General features: G+C 46.1%; 1 protein-coding gene across 2 annotated transcripts; it reads right to left on the reverse strand.

Moving 5' to 3' along the window:
• Nucleotides 1-4,530: 4,530 nt before the first annotated feature.
• Nucleotides 4,531-5,448, reverse strand: LOC101838289 (calponin-2-like). 2 transcript variants are annotated; one of them, XM_013110345.1, is made up of 2 exons: nt 5,095-5,448; nt 4,531-5,061 (listed from the first exon to the last, which is right to left on the reverse strand). In XM_013110345.1, the coding sequence occupies exons 1-2, from the start codon at nt 5,446-5,448 to the stop codon at nt 4,531-4,533; spliced, it is 885 nt and encodes a 294-aa protein (XP_012965799.1). The 2 variants fall into 2 exon arrangements, with proteins under 2 accessions (XP_012965799.1, XP_005066145.1); XM_005066088.1 differs by having other exon boundaries at nt 4,531-4,944; nt 5,062-5,448.
• Nucleotides 5,449-23,790: the final 18,342 nt, after the last annotated feature.

Genomic DNA, 23,790 nt, shown 5'->3' on the forward strand with positions numbered 1-23,790 from the left:
CAGCCCCAGGACTGAAGGGCCATGAAGAAGCTGAGGCTTGCACCATGAAGAGAGCCCCGGAGGCGCTATTGGGGAAGGTGCAGCCCAGTTGCAGCAGCAGACCCCAACATTTGGAGATGCCAGTGCCATCAAGAGCAGCAGCAGCGGTGGAGTGGAGCCAGCCTGGGCCTAGAAGACAAGGTGTGCGTGTGTTGCAGAGGGCGGAGCCAGAGAGGTGACCCGGGCCCTTTGGAGGAGCCCAGAAGACTGCAAGTAGATCCCAGACACTGGATCCTGAGTTATTAGGAGTTGGAGTTGGTTTTGCTTTGATCTGATTATGACTGTGCCCTGGTTCTTCCCTCTTGAAGTAAGAAAGCATTTAACTTAACTTGGATTTTAAAGAAGTCACAGCTGACAGACTTTGAACTTTTAAAAGACATTCTGGATTTTTAAAGAGGTTGAACTCCTACTGTGTTTGGCTTTGTAAAGGCTAGGGAGCTTTTTAAATTACTATGTTTTAAAACATGATTTTAATATTAACATGCCATCTTGGGAATAAATGAGAAAGGAGAGGTTCCAGTTGAAAAGTGATGTATGTGTGTACCAAGCTGACCAGGGGTCAGTTGTACTGGCTAGTTTCCTGTCATCTTAACACACGCTAAAGTCATCTGAAAGGAGGGAACCTCAAATAAAAAAATGCCTCCTTGGGCTGGTGGTCCTGCTTCTGTAAGAAAGCAAACTGAGAAATTCATGAAAAGCAAGCTGCACCCCTCCATGGGCCCTGCATCAGCTCCTGCCTTCAGATTCCTGCCATTCAGGTTTCTGTCCTGACTCCTTTCAGAGATGGACTATAATGTAAAAGGGTAAGCCAAATGAACCCTTTTCTCCCTAACTTGCCTTTGGTCATGGTGCTTCCTCACAGCACTAGCATCCCTCACTAAGTCAGTCGTCATGGTCCAGCCACCTCCTAAATGCCTCCTCTCTCTCTAAGCGCTGCCACAATGACAATCGCCTGTCAAGGTGAGTTTTGAAGAATACCAGTATTTCAAACCTTCAAAGAATCGAGAAGCCCTCTGGGGTCCCTGTCCCTTAGCAGACTTCCCTTCACCCATCCTACCACAGGCCCAAGGCTGAAGCAGCAGTGAGTCCTACCTACCACATCCCCACAGGCATGAAGACAGCAGCACAGAAAGATGGGGACCTGGGGGAGCCCCAGACAAAGTCTGACTGCCAACACCTCCTGTTCCCAAGCTCCACAGCAGGACTCCAGCCAAAGCCTCTCCAAGGCTCAGCTTTCAGCAATTAAAACATTTGTCAAAGAAGATTTAACCCAGCATTGTGAAGTGCTCTGTCAAACAGATTTGGCTCAGTGCTTTTTAAAGTTCTGTGAAATGGCTACTCCCAAAAGTAATTCAATTATGTTACCATGGCTTTAAACAAAAACAGTAACTAGAAAGATGTTGATGAACCAGGAAAATCATTTTCAACCACAGTCATCACTTCTGGAAAAAAAAAAGAAAAATTACTTCTAAACTGTAGGATGGACTCTAACATGAAGACTCCGAAAACCCAGAAGTCAAAGAAGGGACAAGCACAAAAAAAAAAAAAAGATAACCGTGGCAGTAACCATGGCAACACCAAACTGTGGAAGAGGGCACGAGTCTCAAGCCAGCATCCATACGCAGCACACCTTGCCCTTTGAATCAGAGCCTGGACGTGCTTATGTAAACGCAATGGGGTGAGTCCTGACCCACTGTGTGAGCCGGATACACACGATGCTCTGTGACTGACTGGCCTTGACTGAAAGCAGCGGAACAGTAAAAACAAAGTATAAATACATATATGCATGCAAGTGCCATAAGGAAACCCTCTCTTGGTTGTGCAGACTTTATTTTTGTTAATGGCGGCCTGAGGAGTTGTGGAGGCAGGCAGCTCACAGTAAGCTGAGAAGGGCTTGGGAGAGCCTGCACTATGAGGGAGTGCTGTGAGGACAGCCCAGGTAGGAGGAGAGGAAGAGAGCAGGACAGGCTGTGAGGGTGAGGAGGGAGGGAGAGGAGGGGAGGACAGAGAGACTGAAGGTGAGGAGCTGGCGAGAGACCAGGCAGGGAGAAGGGCCTCGCTTGGCAGAGTCGCCAGAGCAGACAGGTCCCAGAAGCAGTCAGAAGAGAGGCGAGGAGGACACTGAGAGTCAGGGTGAAGTGGGGAGGTGGTGAGCAGGGAGACGCAGCCTGAACGGATGGGTGGAGGCCGACCAGGCAGGAGTAGCGCCGTGGAATTTGGAGAACCAGATGACAGGCTCAGCCCAAAGCAGGCCCACAAGGACCAAGACTGTTAGAGAACCTGGCTCCTGGTGAGTTGTAACTGAGGACCTCACAAGCCAGCCCTCTGCAAAGGATCTGGAAGGCACTGTCTCCTAGACATCACCTCATGCTTCTCACTCCAGGGCCCAGAATGGATCCTTCTGCCCTAGACTTCCCTGAGGCGCCACTGCTCTCCTGTCCCTGGGGAGGCATCAACATTACCTCAGCATCTGGGCTAGCTGAGGCCTGTGCTCTCCCTGCTGTCATTTCCCTTCATTGATGACTAATAAAGAACAAACTTAAACAATTTTTTAATGAAGCCAAACTGTGTCTTTTGTTCCTGGTCCCAAGTCAACCAAGGAAGTTTTTTTTCCCATTTGGGAGGATGGAATTAAGAATCTTCAATAGGCTTGGCAGTGGTGGCACATGCCTTTAATCCAGCACTTGGGAGGCAGAGGCAGGCAGATCTCTGTGAGTTCGAGGGCAGCCTGATATACAGAGAGCATTCCAAAACAGCCAGAGCTGTTCAACACAGAGAACTATGTCTTGAAAAACAAACAAACAAACAAAAAAAGAATCTTCGCTAAGGGGCTAGAAAGATGACTCAGAGGTTAAGAGCACTGGTTGCTCTTCCAGAGGTCCTGAGTTCAATTCCCAGCAACCACATGGTGGCTCACAGCCATCTATAATGAGATCTGGTGCCCTCTACTGGCATGTAGGCATTCATGCAAGCAGAACACTTTATACATCGTTAATAACAAATTTTTTTAAAAGAATCTTTAGTAGATTTTTGGAGGGCTGGAAAGATGATTAGGAGCACTGACAGCTCTTCCAGAATACCAGAGTTCAAGTCCCAGCATCCACATCTGGCAACACAGGACTGCCTGTAACTCTAGTTCCAAAAGACCTGATGAACTCTTCTGGCCTTGATGAGCACCAACGTACATGTGCACATATCCAGATATAGAAACAAAACATACACATAAATAATTGTTTAAAGACTCCAGTGGACTTTTGCTATATGCACATAGTGTAAAAGCCCTGAGCAGGATAAAGATGTGCAAAGAAACAAAGCCACTGTGGTGATTTCAATGAGAATGCCTCCATGGGCTCACATATTTGAATGCTTGGTCCCCAGTTGGTGGAACTGTTTGGGAAGGATTAAGAGGTGTGGCCTTGGGGGCTGGAGAGATGGCTCAGAGGTTAAGAGTACTGACTGCTCTTCCAGAGGTCATGAGTTCAATTCACAGCAACCACATGGTGGCTCACAACCATCTGTAATGAGATCTGGTGCCCTCTTCTGGTGTGCAGATGTACATGGAGGCAGGGTGTTGTGTTTGTAATAAATAAATAAATCTCAAAAAAAAAGAGGTGTGGTCTTCTTGGAGGGTGTGTGTCCTTGGAGGTCACATCACTCCCAGTTAGCTCAGCTCTCTGCCTCCTGCCTATGGATCAGATGTAAGCTTTCAGCTCACACCCTCCATGCCTGCCTGCTGCCCTGCTCCCAGCCATGAAAATCATGAGTATACACTCTGAAACCACAGGCACCAAATAAACTTTTTTTAGTCTTAGAAACAGAGGTTTTTACTAGGTTTTGGTTCACACAAGGTACTTCACATTATCTGGTAGCACAGGGGTGCCTGTGGGTAACTTGCAGCACTTTTGGAGGCGGGGCGGGTTCAAGGCAGCTAATCAGGCCTGCTCAGGAGGAGGTGGGAGGTGGGAACCCGAAGGAATGAGGGAGGGCGGCAGGTGTGGGTTTTGCGGTCCTAGGTCCCAGGCCTCAGTTTCCCCGCTGGGCACAGGAGGGTAAGGTCTGAGGGTCTTGGAAAATCAAGTACACCCCCCATACCTTTGCCCCCCAAGTTTTCTTTCATTGAAACTGCCTGCAATCTCCATGGGTTCACAAACCACAAACTGAAGAGATGAAGAAATGGGAAACTCTTTGGGGACAGCCTCTCCCACAGCCTGCTAGGAAATCCACAGCCTGGCTACCCCATCAAGGACCCCAGTGTTCCCCGTGGGTCAGTCCTGGGAAGGAAGCAAGGCCTGATGGGTGAGGCGGGAGCATAGCTAGCAAAGGCTTGTCCTCAGGAGGCTGAGGCAGGTTGACTGCAGTGAGTTCCAGGCCAGAGACGGCTACAAAGTGAGGCCCAATTAAACAAAACAACACAATGAAAACACAGAAGAAGAAACAAAACCCCAAACCTACACAATGATGCTGATGTGGGGAGCCAGCACCCTTGGGTGTTCAGTAGCCGGCCTCCTCCTGGCAGTAGGGCAGGTACTCAGGGCCTTCACCATGGCCATCACCCCCGCCAGGCGCTCCGTCGACTGCTGGACCCTGTGGGCAATACTTGGGGTCATATATCTGCCACCCCAGCCCGAAGACCTGACCACTCTGGTCGGTGCCCTGCGTGTAGCCCATCTGCAGGGACATGGAAAAGTTGTCGCACTTGTCAGTACCCAGCTTGGTGTCGTAGATGTGCCTTCGGGTCCTTGGAGCTTTCATGTCCACCTGGCTGGCACACTTGTTGGTACCCATATGAAGGCTGATGGTACAGTGGCCCATGGGAGGCAGGATGTGGTTCTTGGGGTCATAGAGATGCCGTCTGGTACCGTAAGCCGTCATGCCAGATTGCCTGGCACATTTGTTGGTGCCCATCTGCAGCCCAGTGACACACTGGCTGGCCTTCATGGTGGCATCATCAAAATTCCTTTCTTGTTTTTCTGAGTATTTGACTCTGATGTCCACACCACTCTGCAGCCCCTTGGTCTTGGCCTTTCTCACCAGCGCAAGCAGAGACACCTGCACCTGTGTCATATTCCCACTCTCAAATAGGTCATTGGCCTCAAACAGGTCCACGGGGTTCATGCCATAGCTGACCATGGCCTTGAAGTTGGAGAGGTTTTCTAGCTGATGCCAGTTCTGCATAGAGCCGTTGATCTTGGGGACAGAGCCCGGCTGCAGCTTGTTCATGAGTGTGCATAGGACGACCCCATCTTTCAGACCCTTCTGGAAGTCCAGGCCTATGGGGAGGCCTGTGAGTCCCTCAATCCAGCTGCGGAGTTCAGATTCCTTCTGGGGGTCGTATTTGAACAAAAACCAGTTCCTGACCTCGAACGAGAGCCTGTAGGATGGGCCCTTGCTGAACTGCGAGGAGCTCATAGCAGGGACTGAGGGACCCGGCAGGGGACAGGCCTCAAATAAACTCTTAGAAGCTGCCATGGTCATGGTGTTTCATGACAGCAAGAGAAAAGTAACTACGACAGATGCCATGATTGAAGACACAGCAAAGGGAACATTCAATCTTCATCGTTGTTTCAGACTCCCATAGAATAAAAGGCCAGCTCATGAGTCCTGCAGGAACTACAGAGAAGAAAAGAATGAACAGCCCTCATGAGATGTCTTCATGTACATAGGAACAAACGGGTATAAAATACTCATTTCTGACAGTATCAGCCCTCAGTTTAGACTATTCCAGAGTCAGTTAGTCATGAGTGCAATAAGGAAGGAATGTTAGTTCCAAACTCTCCTTAGAAAACTCATCTCTGCTTCCTCTAGAGAGACCAGAGGGAGCCTGTGATGTGTACAGGCCCAAGAAAAAACTGAGGCTGCCTGAGTCCTGTCTGGGCGTCTGCGCCTACATTCTTCAAAATGGCAGGTAGCCATTCTGTCCTTGGAGCCTTACGGTAAGCATTACAAAGTAAGAGACACACATGGTCAGGATAGTGCCCCACAGACAGGAGGATTACCATTCACAGCTGTCACTGTTGCCTCTGCTGTGTGGTCTTAGATTTAAAGACAGGACTGAGAGTTGAGAGATGGCTCAATAGTCAAGAGCACTTGTTGCTCTTGCAGAAGACCCAGGTTTGATTCCCAGAACCCACATGGAAGCTCACAGTCATCTGGACCTCCAGCCCCAGGGATCTGACGCTCTCTTCTGACTTCTGCAGGCACTGTATACACAAGGCGCACATTCATGCAGGCAAAACACTCATACACAAAAAAAATTAAAAATACTTCTAAAGAAACTCCTAAAATAAAAACAGAATTGAAAAAGAATGCAGGCATACACTCAGTGGTAAACATGATTAGCATAGACAAGACCCAGAGTTCTAGCATCAACATGTGTGAGTGGATGCATGCATGAGTGTGTCTGTGCGTGTGTGTGTGTGTGTGTGTGTGTGTGTGTGTGTGTGTGTGTGTGTGTGTGTGTTTAAAAGGAAGCAATTAGAAGGAAGGGACAGATTTGTACATTCAGGGCCGTGAGGGGGCATACATGAAAACAGATAGTTTGTTCTCTTGTTTTTGAAGTAGGGTTCTGTTATGCAACCCAGACTATCCAGGAACCTGTTGTCCTCCTATCTTGCCCACTCCAGCAGCTGAGATTACAGGTGTGCAGCACCATGCCCAAAAAGAGAAAAATATTAATTTAGAAAATTACAGAAGATAAGTCTCACTACATATTACTCAGAATCTTTCACAGTACATGTAAAGGGATTTCCAGATCAACCTGGTCTAAAAACAAGTAGAACACATAGAATTTCAAGAATCAAAATTATTTCAGACTGACTGGCCTAGGAGTTCCCTGTATCATGAAACTAAAAATTTCATTCTCTGTGCCCCGATAGTAACTCCAACTCTTCCACTAAAAGAGTTGGGATGGGTCCTCAGCTTCATCCCAACCAGCAAACAGCAGAGAACTGGAGAAATTCAAGAGAACGTGTGGGCAAGAATAACCATTGGTGATTGCTGACTCCCTGACTCCCTGAGTGTGGCTTTAAGAGCCCAGTCACAGGCACTAGACAGTTAACTGTGTCAGCTGCAGTGTCCTTGCCACATGCATAGAGGATCTAACTAAATGTCCAACTTTAACTAGCTGGGTTCTCGTGAGAGCATCTTTCAACCAAGTGTTTGCATGCCAAGTGTTGAAGAGCCAGGCTGATGGCTCCAATGCACTCAAGCTGAGAATGGGATTCAGAAGGCTGTGTCCTCACTGGGACTAAGAGGGGGGTCAGGAGGCCACACGCTAGCCTCCATCAAAATGACTTCCTCACATCATCCATTCCCATCCAGATTTCACAAGTTACCCAGCTGACTAAATTCTTCTAAAATCCTGACAAAACATTTTTCATCCGAGTCTGGTTTGTTTCCAAAGGTGAAAAAGTCTAAATTATAAAATATTGCAACGTCTCAATGAAAGTAAACATGGGAGAATTAGGTGAAATATCATGGGCGTTTATAAAACCTCCTTCACGGAATGAAGAATTCCCAAGAGCATTTCGTCTGGTTTAAATTAATAACTTATGCTATGATTAGAACCTTGTTTGTATGACTCCTCTAGTTACTCCACATCATGAGAATGACTGAAGTGTGGCTGTGTCTGTTGACAGCTTGGGGCCCTGCTACCCTTTTCCATTGGAATGAGAGCTCTCCTGCCTCACCTGAGGCTCTGAGCCATCAGTGTGTGCCTCTTGGAATCTTGAGAAACCTCAACTCCATTTCTGCCCTGGATTGAAAGTTGGTGTGGGTTTGTATGTGTGTTCTTGTGCACGAAGTAAGAGGAGACATGGAGAGGAAAAGGTGGGAACATGGGAATGGGGAAGGAGGTGCAGGTCAGAGGACAGCTGTGAGTCAGCTCTCTCCTTCAGCTATGAGGTTTCTGGGGACCTAACTCAGGTCATCAGGCTTAACACCAGCACTGAGTGAATCACTGGCTACAACGTGTGTTTTTATGTTTTGGTTTGGTGGTACTAGAGAAAGAACCTTGGAACTTGCACATGCTAGGCGAATACTACATCACTGAGTTCTATCCCTAGCCTGTCCCTAGCCCTATACCTTTGTCTTCAGAATACCCAAGACAATTAGATGAAGACGGAGTAAGATGTCTCATAACTGACTAGGCAAAATCTCTTAGAATTTGCCCTCTGGGATCATTGGAGGGCTATGGGCACAATTTTTTATTAGTATTGGATTGCTTTGCCAAGCACTTCCTTCAGTGTTGTCTCTCAGGGAAAGAGTTTGTAATCTCTCAATATACCTCCCTATTTTTAATAAAGCGTATTTTATTTATTCTTTCATAACGTCCTTCTTTCTGTTCCATGTCCTCTTCTTCTTTTTTTGTTTCCATTCTGTCCAGTTAGTGCTGCCTGCTAGAATGTTGGCTGCTCTTGTTCAGGTCTTAAGCAGACAACCAGTTGCAGTGAATTCCCGAATGCAGCAGTCATGTGATGTCCAGGAAACAGCGTTTCCCAGCACTCCTCCACATTCTTCCACTCCTCCATCTTCTCTGCCCTCTCTTCCTAGATGTTCACTGAGTCTTGGGTGGGATGTGTTGACACACATTGTAGAGGGAGATGTTCTCCTTATCTTAGGCCCAGTGGACAGGTTTTCTCTCCATCCACTGGGTCTCACAGATGCTTCGTGAAATAACCATTCTGAGACTTAATATTAGTTACAATTATTTAGCCAATAGTTTAAGCTTCTTACTGGCTAACTCTCTCTCTCTCTCTCTCTCTCTCTCTCTCTCTCTCTCTCTCTCTCTCTCTCTCTGTTTGTACGAGACAGGGTTTCTCTATATTGTTTTGGAGCCTGTTGGTCCAGCCCGGCCTCGAACTCACAGAGATCCGCCTGCCTCTGCCTCCCGAGTGCTGGGATTAAAGGCGTACGCCACTACTGCCCGGCTAGCTCTCTCTTAATTAGCAATCCATTACTATTAATCTTTGTATTTCCATGAGGCTGTGGCTTACCTAGGTGATGCCCTTCTGTATGCTGTGAACATGTTTCTCTTATTGGTTGGTGAATAAAGCTGCTTTGGTCAATGGACAGGCAGAATTTAGCTATACAGGAATTACGAACAAACAGGCAGGGAAAGGAAGAGAAAGGACAGTCGCCATGTATCTGTCAGAGAGGCAGGATCCCCGGAAATCACCAGTAAGCAAAGGCCATGTGGAGATACATAAGTTAACAAAAATGGATTAATAATTAACAGAGAGCTAGCCAGTAAAAAGCCTAAGCCAATGGCCAAACAGTTATAACTATATATTAAGTCTCTAAGTGGTTATTTTTTAAGCAGCTGTGGAACCCAGTGGGCAGAGGAAAACCGCTCCATTGGGACAGAGATAGATGGAGAAAATCTGCTTCTACGATAGATGTCCCATTCAGGGCTGAATACTCAATATCCATTTCCTCCCTATACTTTGACCTCTCTGCGCTGACTGCTACCCATTGAGGGAGAAGCTTTCTGGCCTAACTTGAGAACAGCACCAATCTGTGTGTATAAGCATAGACATTTAGAAGGCAGTCAACAACATGCCCGTCTAGGAAGATAACGGTAGTAAGGCCTATAACCTCCAGCCATGGCCCAGCATGAATTCCCTCCTGTGGAACAGGCCTCAAACCCAAACCTGAATGATCAACCGCATTCATCTTCACGCCTCATCTGTGGCAGTCCCCACACGCTCTCACCACCACTCAGCAGATTCACCGCTGCTTGGTCTCCACTTCCAGCCAACATCAACAGGTTTTCTTTTGTTGGCTGTAGTTGCCTCGCTCTACAAAGATGCAGCTCTTCAAAGAATCACTTATTTGATTTGCTCAGTATTCACTGAGATCCTCACATCTTTGTTTTTGAATGAAACTAACCTGTATAATTTTCTTTTCTCAGGGCTCTTTTTTCTCTGGTGTGGACCATGAACATCTAAATCAATAAGACATATGAGGGAAGTTTTCTTTTTCTTTGGGGGGAGGGTTGTTTCTTGTGGTTTGGCTTTTTTTTGTTGTTGTTGTTATTATTGTTTTTTTTCTTTTTCTGATGTTTCTGGAACAGTGTAAATAACAGACATTAACAATTCCTTTAAAGGCAACAACTTTTTAGTGACCATGTCAGTTCCTACTACTATGACAAGTCAACCTAAACAATCAACTAAAAGGTACAAAAGCTTATTGGGACTCGTGGGTTCTTCCATTTCAGCCCATAGACATTTAGCCCATTGTCTCTGGGGCTGGGGCAGCACAGTCTCTAATGGCGGACACATACAGCAAGGAAGCTTCTCACTTGGTGATGGGCAGAAAGAAATGGAGGAAGGGGAAGGGCCATTGTCCCAGTGTCCCCTTCAGGCATGCTTCACAAAGCTCTGTCTTTTTTTATTTTCTAGTGGAATCTACTTCATATTAGTACACTAGCATAATGGGCTAGAGACCAAGCCTTTGATATGTGGCCTTTGGGGATAATTGGGACCCAGACTGCAGCATAATCTATTAGCAGAATTTAGGAGCTATGGGTTAATTACAGGAGTGACTCTTGTCTGAGGACAAAAGAAAGAGTCCACACAAGATTCTTAATGATGGAGTCATCAATGATGGATCTAATGATGGGTCCTCCAGGTAAGGACCTCGCTGTTTATTGAGTATTGCCCCACATGAGACGCTTATCTCGGCTGTGTTTGCAAGGCCTACACTAGTTTACTAACACTGGCTGTCCCTCCCTGCTCATCACTTCACTGAAGCAGGAGGAGAGGAAAGAGTAGAACCCTAGGACTCCAAAGATAAGGCAGTTTCCCAAGATGCACCTGACCCTGCAGCTCTGGAACCAAGACACAGTGATCTTCCCTGTGGGAACCCATTCTCATACCAGGACCAAGACTAGGACAAAGGACATGTGAAGGGAAGAAAGAGCCTCAGGTGTGCGGGTGCCAGATTGGGAATTTCTTGGAGTCTGTCCTGAAGGAAATGGGAAGCCACTAAAGATGAAGCAGTGGGAGGCAAATTAACACCAGGCTGGCAGGAAGGATAGCATCATCGAATTTAATTGAAAGAGACTGAGAAACCTGCGAGTCTTCGGGAGTTTGTGCCAAATGTGATGATTTAGCAAGACAGGAGACTGCTCCACACTGCCAGAAAGGATCTTCACTACAGTGGCTATGTTTGTCCTCTGGAAAAACTTGACAATAGACCCATCTCGAACATCCTGACCATCTTGAAAATTCCCCGACCCTGCCATACTGTCATTTGACAGCTGATTTTAGTTCATCTTTCCATGAGTTTCTAAAGAGGAAATAATAGGCATTGCCACTAACACACTCAGGTCTATCAAGTATATCTGTTACTTGTAAGCGATAGGATATTTAATAGCCATATGTAAGCCATAGTAGTATTAAAGTAAGCATTAAAATTCACAGTAAATGTTTCTATTCCAACCATGCGAGTTATGTGCTCATATACTTTGTCACATAAAAAATAATATTACTTCCATTTGGTGTGCCAAATTAAATGAAATAGGCCAAAATATTATATTTGTCATGGTTGTCATGCTGAAGTAGGCTGGTTTTAATGAAATAAACCAACCCACAGTACTGCAGCCTTTAACCCAGTTCCTGAAGTTATCCACATCAAGTTGCCAACATTTCCCATACTTGAAGATCAGAGTCTTTACCATGATTTAATTACAGCTACACTCAGGATGGGTGGTGTTCACAGAGTTTCCAGATTCATTTCATAAGTTACTTTCCAATGCAAGCCTGTCAAGTGATTCTTAGCTTGTTACACTGATAACAAAGCCCACATTTAGGTGAGCTTTGTCTCTCATTTAAATATGCCAACTCGAGGATACCAGATAGGAATTAAAATAATACCCAGCCTGAAAAGGCCACAAAGAAACATCATTTTATGTTTACTTAAAATATGTGTATCTTTATGCAAAAGCTGTGTGCAGACACACATATACATATAATATGTGTATAGTTTGAATAAAGTTATGCCCCTTAGGCTAATAATGATGCCCCCAAGAGCAGTAGACTATGTATCAAGAAAAAAAAAACAGTTCCAGGAATGGGAAACTCCCCTTCAAGCTGTTGGCCAGGGGAATCAAAGAGACTCTCAAAAAACAAAGAACTTCTTCCATTGCCCTTGGTAGCTTCCCAGAGCTTGATGTTCAGGCCTCTTTGCTGATGACTCCACAAATTTGCACCACAGGGCTTGGAGGAATGAAGCAGGCACTAGTCTAGAAGCCTCCTCCTTGAGAACTAGGTCTTACAGTATCAGAAGGTGCTGTGTAAGCTCCCAAAGGAGAAGAGCAACCAACAGTCCTACCCAAGTGCAAAGCCCACAAATTACAACAGTGACCAGCATGGCAAGAGACCCCCAAGGGTACAATAGTGGGACTTCTATCCTGGGGGCAACCAACAACCATCTAATTGGACTTAAGGCCCACTCAGTAAAGAGGAATTCGTGCCTGGAACTATAAATCCAGCTAATTACCCGTCTGTGGATGGTGAGTTCTTGGACCTTAAAGGAGAATCTATACTAATTTTCCTAAACCAGTTTTCCTAACTGTACTCATCCTTATACTCACATATAGGTGTAGCCCTCACTCCTCATCAAAGAAGCTCCTTTTTGCAGCACACAGAGATCATTACAGAAAGCCAACACCAACTGATATATCTATAGCACAACCCCTCTACCGAAGCTTCAGGAACATCTTGGAAGGAGTAGGGATGGGGGTTGTAAGAGCCAGAGGACCAGGACACTGCTGTGCAATAGTGTCTTCCGTATATGATAGGGAAGCTGTACCCATGAAATCTCAATCCAATCACCTAAACAAGAGCTACACAAGACAACACCAGCTGACTTGTCGATGTGTATAGGGGTGATCTCACAAGACCCCAACCTCAGATGAAGAGCCCTAGCCAATTAGTAGCTGCTGAGTCAATCTTTTTCAGGGATGAGTGTCCTGATGGATTAGTCCCAAGAGATCAGTCCTAAACAATACACAAACCAGTGACACTAAATGGACTCAGCAGGCCGGGCGTTGGTGGCACATGCCTTTAATCCCAGCACTTGGGAGGCAGAGGCAGGCGGATCTCTGTGAGTTTGAGGCCAGCCAGGACAGGCTCCAAAGATACACAGAGAAACCCTGTCTCAAAAAAAAAAAAAAGCATCAATAAATAAAAATACATTTAACATTTAAAAAAAGCCTGGCCTTTTTTAGAAAATTTTCTATTTGTGTCTTGCCTCTTAAGAATCACTTTATTATTCACTCAATAAACACATGCTGAGCACCTGTTATGTGACAAACATTGTCCTAAGCCTCTTGGGATAGCTGATGTGTAAAGGGAACGGCCCTCAGAAGTCACACTGCCATTGTAGAAAGCAGTCAGTGAGCAATGAATGATAAGCAAACAAATAAGATCTGTCAGTGGGGACAAATGTCATAGTATAAGAAACAGAGCAGCCTGGGGGAGGGGGAGTAAAGGACAAATTGTAATTAAAGAGGGTGGAGATTGGCCCCAAAAAGAAAATGGCATCTGAGCAAAGAAGAGTTGAAGGAGAATATCTAAGAGCAGTGTCCCAGACAGGCATCCGACAGTGTGATATTCTCAACGGCATGCCTGGTGCTTCAGCAGGCCACTGGGATCAGACAGGAATGGGGTTGGGGGCAGGGGAGTTACAAGCACCAGAGGTCAGAGAGAGGTGAAGGCAGTGTGGACAACTGAGGTCTCCAGACTTTGCTTTCAGAGAGTCTAAGACTTTGCAAGATCCTGAGCAAAGGGAGAGCAGGAGCTCATGAGCACATCGGTGATGGCACCAGCCCTGAGGAGGACAGGCTGCACCTGGAGGAAGGTCAATACAGACCATGCTGTGAGAAGCTCTTCGGCATTATTTAGTAGCAAGGCGGTAGTGTCTTTGAACTAGATGACAGCAAAGGAGGAGGAGGAAGAGGAGGAAGAGGAGGGGGAGGAGAAAGTTAGGTTCTGGACATCTTTCTTATTATTATTTATTACTATACAGTATTCTGCCTACACGCCAGAAGAGGGCACCACATTTCATTTCAGATGGTTGTGAGCCACCATGTGGTTGCTGGGAATTGAACTCAGGACCTCTGGAAGAGCAGCCAGTGCTCTTAACCTCTGAGCCATGTCTCCATACCTCTGGACGTCTTTTGAAAAGAAGGGCAATCATAGTTCCTAACAGATGGAAATTTTATCAGTTGCCATGGCTATCAACCATTTTGCTGTGAAGACAGCCTCCTCTGAGTTGGTCCGTTGAGAATTGCTTCTATGCAGAGCTCAGTACCACTGCCCAGGGGTTGCAAGCACAGGTTTTCAGAATATAGTGAACCCTGTTTAAGTTCACTACCTATTATCTAAGATGCCAGGACATATTTCTTTTACACAATTTTTAATCAGCAGAGATTTTTTTAATTAACGTATAAAATTTTACATGTTTATGAAGTACCATGTGATATTTCCATACACAAATGTATTATGTAATGTTCTAATCGCTGTCAGCTTGGCAGGAATTTTAGACACAGTTAAGATATTAGGAGATGCTCAACTTGTCACTAGAGTTTGAAAGGTCAAGAGCATTCTTTTAATTCCAGGGTAAAAGTCAGTACATGAACCAAGACCCTTGGGGGGTCTGAGCAAGAACACAGCCTTGGAAACAATCACAGTTCCTGGAGCCAGACCCCAGCCTGACAGAACCTAGCATCCCCAAGGATGCTTCCTGGATAGGGACTGAAAGAAGGGATCCATCACTGCCATCTCCCAGGGTTCTCGGGGACCCACAGTACACCAGCAACCCTTAGTATGTGCCAAAAATATCCTAACAGTTGAGAGTCAACAGAAGTCCTTGGCAACTGACCCAGCGATTTGTAGCATGTTTCTGTAAGAACAGGAGAGAAAATGCTTTAGGCTTTGCTCATACAGCATCTGCCACGATTTCTCAGCCTTGCCATTGTAGGGTGGGTACAGGAAAGGCCAGTGGAAAACAAAAGAGCACAATTGTGTTGAAATAAAACTTTATTTATGAACACAGAGGCTTGATTTTTTTGTATTACCTTCAGCTAGCACAAAATGTGACTTCTGTTATTTTGAATCACACAAAATGCAGAAGCATGGAGACATGGCTACGCAATTAGCAGCATTTACTGCTATTGCTGCAGACTCAGGTGGGTTCCCAGTACCCACATCAGTCGGCTCACATCTGCCTGTAACTCCAGTTCCAGGGCATCAGTTGTCCCCCCTCAACCTCTGGAGGAACTCGTGTGCATACGTTAAAAGTAAACAGACATTTTTTGCCAGGCGGGGTGGTGCACGCCTTTAATCCCAGCACTCAGGAGGCAGAGGCAGGCGGATCTCTGTGAGTTTGAAGCCAACCTCGTCTACAGAGTGAGTTCCAGGACAGCCAGGGCTGTTACAGAGAAACCCTGTCTCAAAAAAATGTTTTAAGAATTCATGTAAAAATCATAAATCATTCTGGTCTTGCTGCCAAACACAAGCAATGGACAGATCTGGTTCTTTGGAGGTAGCTTAAGGACCCCTGAACTAAACTCTGAGCTCCAGTTAACTAGGTGGGAAGGGAAATTCCTGCACCCTTTGCTCTCTGGAGACAGCCTAGCTAGGCATAGGGCTTCCTGTGAGGCTGGATGTGCCCTCAGTAATGACAGTTGTAAATTAATTGTGCCAGGGACAAGTCATCCATGACCCAGAGATGCTGCCCAAATCACAAGGCAACTCTGTTTCGTGGCTCTTTGCTGCCATCTGCTGGAATACTATTATAACGTTATCAGCCTCAGCACCTAACCAAGTTTGAATCCCATCCCTTGGAATTAGTTTTGTGATGGTTCAACTGTTTATTTTAAACTCTGGTCCTCTACATCCAGGAAATACAAAAATACAAGTCACAGGAATGCCAAAAGTCACTGTGTAAATTAAAAAAGGATCTTCATTCTATCACTTGCTAGCACTTGTGAAGAGGGACAGGGGACGGGATGGGGGGGCGGGGGGGGGGTGGGCAAGGGGAGAAAGGAAGGACGCAGTAACTCAATGTCTCCGCGGAGTTAGGTTGGCTGTGCAGACACAAGAGGTGTTCTGTAAACAGGTGTTGTTCCCTGCTACTGGAAAACCCACAATCATGCTTTAACCGGATGTTAGCGGGGCAGAGTTATGCAAGCTACGTGCAATGTCGGTGAGGGCAAGCTCATGCACCAGTATGGTCAACACAGCGCTAGCTTCTGTTGACCCCGAAAACATGGCTAGGAAAGCCAGAAGCACCCAAGGGGCTCAACTTCCCTCCCACCTAACATTAGGCCAGCACCTGCCATCCCCCTGCCTGGGTTTTCTCTGGCCCTTTGTGGGAAGCATGTGAAAGATGCTGCTGCCTTGCAGGGCTGTGGGGTGGAATGACGTCCTAATTCAGATCCGCAGTCCTGTAGCAAGAATGCTGGAGATAAAACAGGAGGTGAAGGCCGCAGAGGTAGCAGCGTGTAACAGGCGCTCACTCCACAGAGGGTCGGTAGGACCAGACTTCCCTGGACCTCACATCATATCAGTGGGGAGGTCAGGACTGAGACCAAACAAGATTTACAATGCTATAAAAATCTGCGGGGCCTACTGTCCTTTAAAATCGGCTTACCATTCACGCGGGAGTCAGGGAAGGCAGGCATGGGGCTGTCCTGCCTCCTCTCTGGACATTTCTAGCACTCACAGGCAGGAAAGGAGCAAGTCAAGGTTCATAGCTAAATCCGTGTGACCCACAGAAGGTCAGGGAGCCATGGTGCTGGGACTCACACAGCTCTGTCAGGCCTGGGGACCGGGAGGGAAGGGCAGCATGTGCAAACATCAGACCCGGTTCTAACACAGAACCATCCTGAAGAACAGGCAGGTCTGGTGCTGCTCCTCAAGACGCTAGCTGTGGCACTCTGAAAAGGGTGTCTTTACAGAACAAAGACAAGGTGGCTTCATTCATAGTCTCTCATTCCAAGCAGTGCTCTCCAGGTGTGAGGGTGAAGACTTGGAAGACGATTACAGAAGGACCAAAGGTCGGGCTGTTCACCATCCTGTGCACGTATGTGACCTGAGAAGCCAAGGACATCTTTATCTTTCTAACTTTGTGTGTATGTCTACACTTGTGTCTCAGAGGCATGTCTGTCTATATATCTGTACACACCTCCATCTGTAAATGAATGTCTGTGTGTCATGTGTCCCCATGTCTCCAAACGTTTCCACTTCTGTGTGCAATGCAAGCTCACCTGCACGTCTCTCCAACTCTCTATGTGTATCTGCGTACAACTCCGAGTGTGTCCATCCATGTAGCTGTGAGTCTGGTGACTGTGTCTCCGCATATATACCATTGTATGTCTGTGTCCACCTGTGTCTCCATCTGTGTGTTTGTGTCTGTGTTTTTGCGTGTGCCCACATGTGTCTATGTGTGTTCTTGTCTGTGTATATCTAAAATGTGCTTGTGGGAGTCCAGCTCTGCCTGCTTGTGTGCCTCTCCAAATATGCCTCTTCATATGTGCATGTCTCTGTCAGTATCTCCTTTTCTGAGTCTCTGTGTGCACGTGTCTCTGCGTCTTCATGTCTGATCCCTGAATGTCTGTCTCTGTGGGAGCCTGTAGAGGTGGAGGGATGAGCTGAGCGGGGAAGCCTGAGGCAGGGCCCACTCTGTGGGCCACCCTCTTCCTACCCCTGCGTGGACAGACTATGACAGGCTTGAGGTGCATACACTGGCTCCATCATGGGGGTAGAGTGTGTCTAGGACACAGGCACAACAGAGAGCTCCCAAATGAATGTGCCATTGGTCTCGGGGTGGAAGAGAAACCAGAGGACCCCCCAGCAGCCCTCCCTCTACCAGAAAGACATAGAAGGGCAGCCCTAAGTCAGGTGACTGAGGAACTGGGCACCACAGGGGGTCTCTGTTGTAATTTTTAAAAAGCAGCACCTGAGAGAAAGACGCCATGGGACAGAGTTCAAGTGGGCTTTTTTTTTTAGTTAGGGGAAGGGATCATAAAAAGGGGAAGGGGACAGAGGCAGAGAGAAACAGAAGGAGAGAGAGAGAGAGAGAGAAGGATGGGAGGTGGGCAGGGCCCCTTTAAATGGGGACATAGTGAATATGCACAGGTGGTGCTCTTAGTGGCTGCAATTGAGGGCGCATCCTGTCAGAACCCCAAAGACAGGCCAGCACAGACACCTGAATACTAACAGTCTAGACAGTGCTCAAACTGGACTGCCTGATTTCCATAGTGGGAACCCTTGGGACCATCTCCAAAGAGGTTTAGAGGTGTCCATGCCATCCATGCCACAGCACATCTCTGTGCAAGTCACCCAGGGATCCAAGGCCCATGAACACCATTCCAGAACCTTCCCAGCCCTCTGCAAAAGCCCCCGAGGCTGCCAAACATGAGAGGGAAATAGGCAGGTCCACAGAGGCCTGGAGACACCAAGGCCCAAGAAGGGGGCAGTCACACACACACACACACACACACACACACACACACACACACACACACACACACACACACACGGCACCAGGTAGCCACTCTGTGGAGCCTGGAACTCCCCTGGAAGAATCCACCCAAAGAATAGGTGAGAAGCAGCCATAAAAGTTGAGCCCAACATGCCTAATTAATCAGAGTGGAAGAACTGGCCCTAAATTGGCTGACTGAGCCTCTCTGGCACAAAGGAAAAAGCTAGTCTAGAGTTACTTAGACAGCGGAGGTAACATTTCTTGATACCCAAGTCCCGCTGGGGCCACTGGCCCAACAAGGATGTCTCTCAGTCTGTTTAGCCAGGATGGTAATTGTAATTACTTCTCCCTTCACCTGGGGAAGAGCCACATCCCTGTCAGCTTCCAGCAAACTCTTCCTCACCCATGCTGGGTTGTCCTACCGGTGTGGCGGATAGCTAGGAAAATGGACGCAGATTGTTCCATCTTTCTTCCTTTATAATCGATGCTCCAGTTTGGAGTCAAAATCCAAACCTGAGGGGCTGTGATCTCACTGTTTTTGCTTTATAAACACGGCGGCGGACCGAGCGTTCGTGGGCGAGCCCGCAGCGCCCCCTGCTGCCGTAAGGGCGCGAAGGCTTCTGGGTTTGGAAAAGGTTTCAGCCTCCTGGAATACTTGCTAGGGGATGGATCTTCTCTCTAAGAAATTTGGGAATGACCGCGTGCCACCCGAAGACTCAAACCTGAGCACATACAGAAACGCAAGCACAAACTAGCCAGGTCAGCTGCGGGCACCCAGGATGGACCAAAAGGAAGCTTGAGAAAGTGACCTGCGTCTCAATATGGAGATACCGAGATACACTGTCTGGTTGTTCCAGCCCCACCCTACCCCATCCTCTGTGATGGTGATCCGCTCCATCCTCGGTTCATCCGGGAATGAGCTTTGACAAGCAGAAGTTGGCATTTTGGGATCTCCAAGAAGTGGCAAGCTTGTGAAGGGGACCCAAACGTTCTACGTGGGTAGAAGTACCTCTGCCCCAACTTCACCCAGCGACTTCAGAAAGCCACCCGATGTTAAATTCAAATTATTTGTTAGTCATAAAGTCAGTTGTGGGATTATTATAATTGTGTCGTTTACCAAGAAATACATTAACTCTTCAGAAACACAGTTGGGCTTCTATAAAGCCTTGGAAACAGCCATCTATGTTTTTGCCTATTTCAGAATAAAAGTAATTGTCTGTTTTTACTTCAGCAAAAACAAATGAAAATAAAACTAATTTAAATCTTGTTTGGTAAGGAAAAATGACAAAAACAAAGAAGGAAGCAGTCTCTTGAATGCATTTATAAAGTGTCCTTATATTTTCCATCATTTAAAATTTCATAAATGCAAATATAAGAAGTTGGGGCTGTGGAGATGGCTCAGTGGTTAAGAGCACTGACTGCTCTTCCAGAGGACCTGGGTTCAATTCCCAGCATCCAGATGGCAGCTCACAACTATCTGTAACTCCAGTTCCAGGGTATCCAATATCACGGGCATACATGCGGGCAAAAAACATGCATGCACATGAAATTAAAAATAAATAATTTTTTAAATCATAAGAAATTGCCAGGCGGTAGTGGCTCATGCCTTTAGTCCCAGCACTCGGGAGGCAGATGCAGGCAGATCTCTGGATGGTCCAGCCTGGTCTACAAGAGCTAGTTCCCGGACAGCCTCCAAAGCCACTCCAAAAAAAAGAAAAAAGAAAAAAGAAAAGAAAGAAAGATAAGAAATTAAGAAGAAACAAGAACTGTATGAAATGTGGCACTCTGAGTTGAATCTTAGAACATAAAATCAACCTTATAAAGTAAACTAAGAGCCAGGCAATGGTGGCACACACCTTTAATCCCAGCACTCAGGAGGCAGAGGCAGGAGGATCTCTATGAGTTCAAGACAAGCCTGGACTACAAGAGCTAGTTCCAGAACAGCCTCCAAAGCCACAGAGAAACCCTGTCTTGAAAAATCAATAAAATAAAGAAAACTAAGTAAATTTAAATAGTCTGAAACTTATGCTTAAATTAGTCTGACCTGTTGTAACAAAGTCCTCTATGTTGCAATTCTGTGTGTTCTCACCATTAGAAGAAGTAAAAAGGCTAGTGTAAATTCTGTGTTGTTTTTGCAAACTTTGGGCAAGTCTAGAATCATCTCAAAATGTTTTTAAAAATTAAACAACTATATTTTAAATAACCTATCATTACTAAAGGATTCTCTGAGAAAACTATGGTGTCAATTATTTCCTGCTGCTATAATAAAAAAACAAGTAAAATAAAGTATAGAAATGGATTTGTCTAGTGGCTTCTGGAAACCTGGAACTAACACCTGGTGATCAGTTTCTGGCTGCTCCATAACAGGGAAGCATGCCATCTGGGACCTCTTTTCCTCTTACGAAGCCACTAGGGTCATCACTGGGCCCTACCCTCATGATTATTCTGTTACCTCATCTGCAGGCTAGTTTCATTTTGGAAGAGGGAAGCTCAGTTGAGAAAACGTCCCCACCAGACTGACGTATGGGAAAAAGTTCATGTTCTTGATTGATTGGTGTGGGTCAGCCTATCACATAAGGGATAGTGCCACCCCTGGGTGGATGATCCTAGATGGTATTAGAAAGCAAGCTGAGTAAACCATGAAGAACAAGCCAGTAAGCAGCACCCCTCCATGGCCTCTTCATCAGTTCCTACCCTCTGGGTTCCAGCCTGAAGTTGCTGCTGATTTCCTCAGATGGTGACCTACAAGTTATAAGATAAAATAAACCCTTTTGTCCACAAGTTGATTTGGGTCACAACAACAGAAAAGTAACTAAAATACCTCCCAAAGGCATCTATTTGACTAAATTTGACTTTAGGGGTTAAATTTCCAACATATGAACTTTGGGGGAACACATTCAAGCATTAACAACTGTGTTAATCAATTTGAGGCTCAGCAGATCTTTAACAAAAGCTATAGACACCTAACACAGATCCTCTAAGTCCATCTCTGCAATTTCATGAATCCATAGATCCATACAGAGCTATCTGTGATCTTCAGAGAAAATGCTGGCTCCATGGGTCCAAACTGAGGTCTCAGGTATGGAGGAATTAGCATTTAGCTGTTGGGAGATATTTGATCACACTGAGTGTACTGGTATTTTCTGCCATGGGTGTTAGATATCCTGGAACTGGAGTTATAGACTGTTGTAAGCTGCCATGTGGGTCCTAGGAATTGAACTCAGGTCCTCTGGAAGAGCAGTTAGTGCTCTTAATCACTGAGCCATCTATCTCTCCAGCTCCTCAATCACACTGTGAACCCTGAACTGGCATTTGCATTAATTAAATGAAATTAACCTTGAGTCATGAAGTTGAGTTAGCAATACGTTGACAGAAAGTAACCATAGAGCATGAGAGGGCATCTGGAAGAGACAGACACACTAGAAGTAGGAAGGGATTTGGAGTGACACAGCATTTGTTTGTTTGTTTGTTTGTTTGTTTGTTTGTTTGACAGAGCAGAAGGATGCTCTTTCTGATACACCAGAAAGAAGAGAAGGTTAGCTAGGTGCTATTCTGAAGTGCAGTCCTAATTAGTCATAACAATAAAAACCCGGAGTCAGATATTGAGGTAGATGCTGAAAGATCAAAGAAGCAAAGGAGCAGCCACAGTCACTTCTTACCGCTCCAAATCCTCTGACCAAGAGGGCCAACATCCTATCTACGCCCCCTTTCTCACTTCCGGTCTTCTCTCTTACAGACCTCCAGACCTCTATGTTGAACTAGTGGCTAGCTCCGCCCTCTGATCTCCAGGCAAGATTTATTTGTCAGAACACAAACAATTTCACAACACTACTCAACCTCTCTGAACTAGCAAGTTTTCATTCCAGCCTTTGATTCTCGAATATTATAAATAGAATGACAGAGATTTAGTTAAAGCTAAGTTTAGTGGCAGTTCCAGTGCCTCGGAAACAGAATTCCTACCAGGCTGCAGCATGACAAACAGGCCGGCAACTGTGGAGTCAAAAATGATGGCTGAAATAGCAGCAGATTAAGGCCTAACCACTGTGCTAAAGATAAAACAACATTCAGCAGAGATTCTGAAGAGCTACAGTGACCACATCTAAACTATAGTCAAACTATGTATGTCTTCACTTCTGACCATTTGTAAGAGGCTGTCTTAATTTGGATTTCTATTGCTGTGAAGAGACACCATGACCACAGCAATTCATATAAAGGAAAACATTTAATGAGGGCTGGCTTACAGTTTCAGAGCTTTAGTCCATTATTATTATAACAGGAAGCATGGCAGTGCTCAGGCAGACATGGTTCTGGGGAGAAGGAGCTGAGAGTTCTACATCTTGATCCTCAAGCAGCCTAAGGAGACTGTCACACTGAACATGGCTTGATCATGTATGAGGTCTCAAAGCTCACCTCCACAGTAACACACTTCTTCCAACAAGGCCACACCTACTCCAACAAGGCCACACCTCCTAATGGGTCCACTCCCTATGAGCCAAGCATTCAAACACATGAACCAATGGGGACCACTCCTCTTCAAACCACCACAGAAGCCTCCCTACAAAATGGGTGGCAGAAATGCAGGACTCTGTGCTCGTGAGCCCCCATAAGGTTCATTTTGAGAGGACAACAATGACATAATAAACGGCACCTTCTGTTTGTAAGTCAAGTACCCTATGTACATCTTGAAAGGATCCTAACTGCAGTCCAACTTATTGACATCAACCAGGACATTCAGGTCTGGACGATAAAGCCCAAGCAAGAAACGGTGGGCTGGCCCGTATCCCTGGGAAGAGATACAAACTTTTTGAGATGCAGAAATATGAACCTGTCGCTGCTACCCTACACTTTCACTGCCACCTGCTTCATAAGCAGCTCCATCGGGAGGCTGAAGAAGAACGTGGCTAGTTAAAGGGCAGAAACAAACGGCAAGAATGAAAATATGTCTGAAGCCTACACAATAGCTTTTGATTCAAATAGTGTGGAGAGTTCTGGGGAGATAATCAGTGATGAACCCCTGGGCTCATGAAGCTAAAATAGAGGAGTTGGTGAACTCAAGCACAACACACTTCTGCATGAAGGAACAGAGCAGCGGCTTCAGAGAACTAGACTGTGTGTGCACATGAGTTAAGCCTGAAGAAATAGATAATAAAGCAAAAGATACTTCATGGCCCTAGCTCAGGGTTTTATGAGCCTTTACAGAGAATGTCACCAAAGCATAGGTCCTGCTTTCCAGGCAAACCCAGCTGCTCTAGGCAGCTA

This window comes from Mesocricetus auratus, unplaced genomic scaffold, assembly GCF_017639785.1.
Source record: "Mesocricetus auratus isolate SY011 unplaced genomic scaffold, BCM_Maur_2.0 Super-Scaffold_100676, whole genome shotgun sequence".
NCBI classification, from domain to species: Eukaryota; Metazoa; Chordata; class Mammalia; order Rodentia; family Cricetidae; genus Mesocricetus; species Mesocricetus auratus.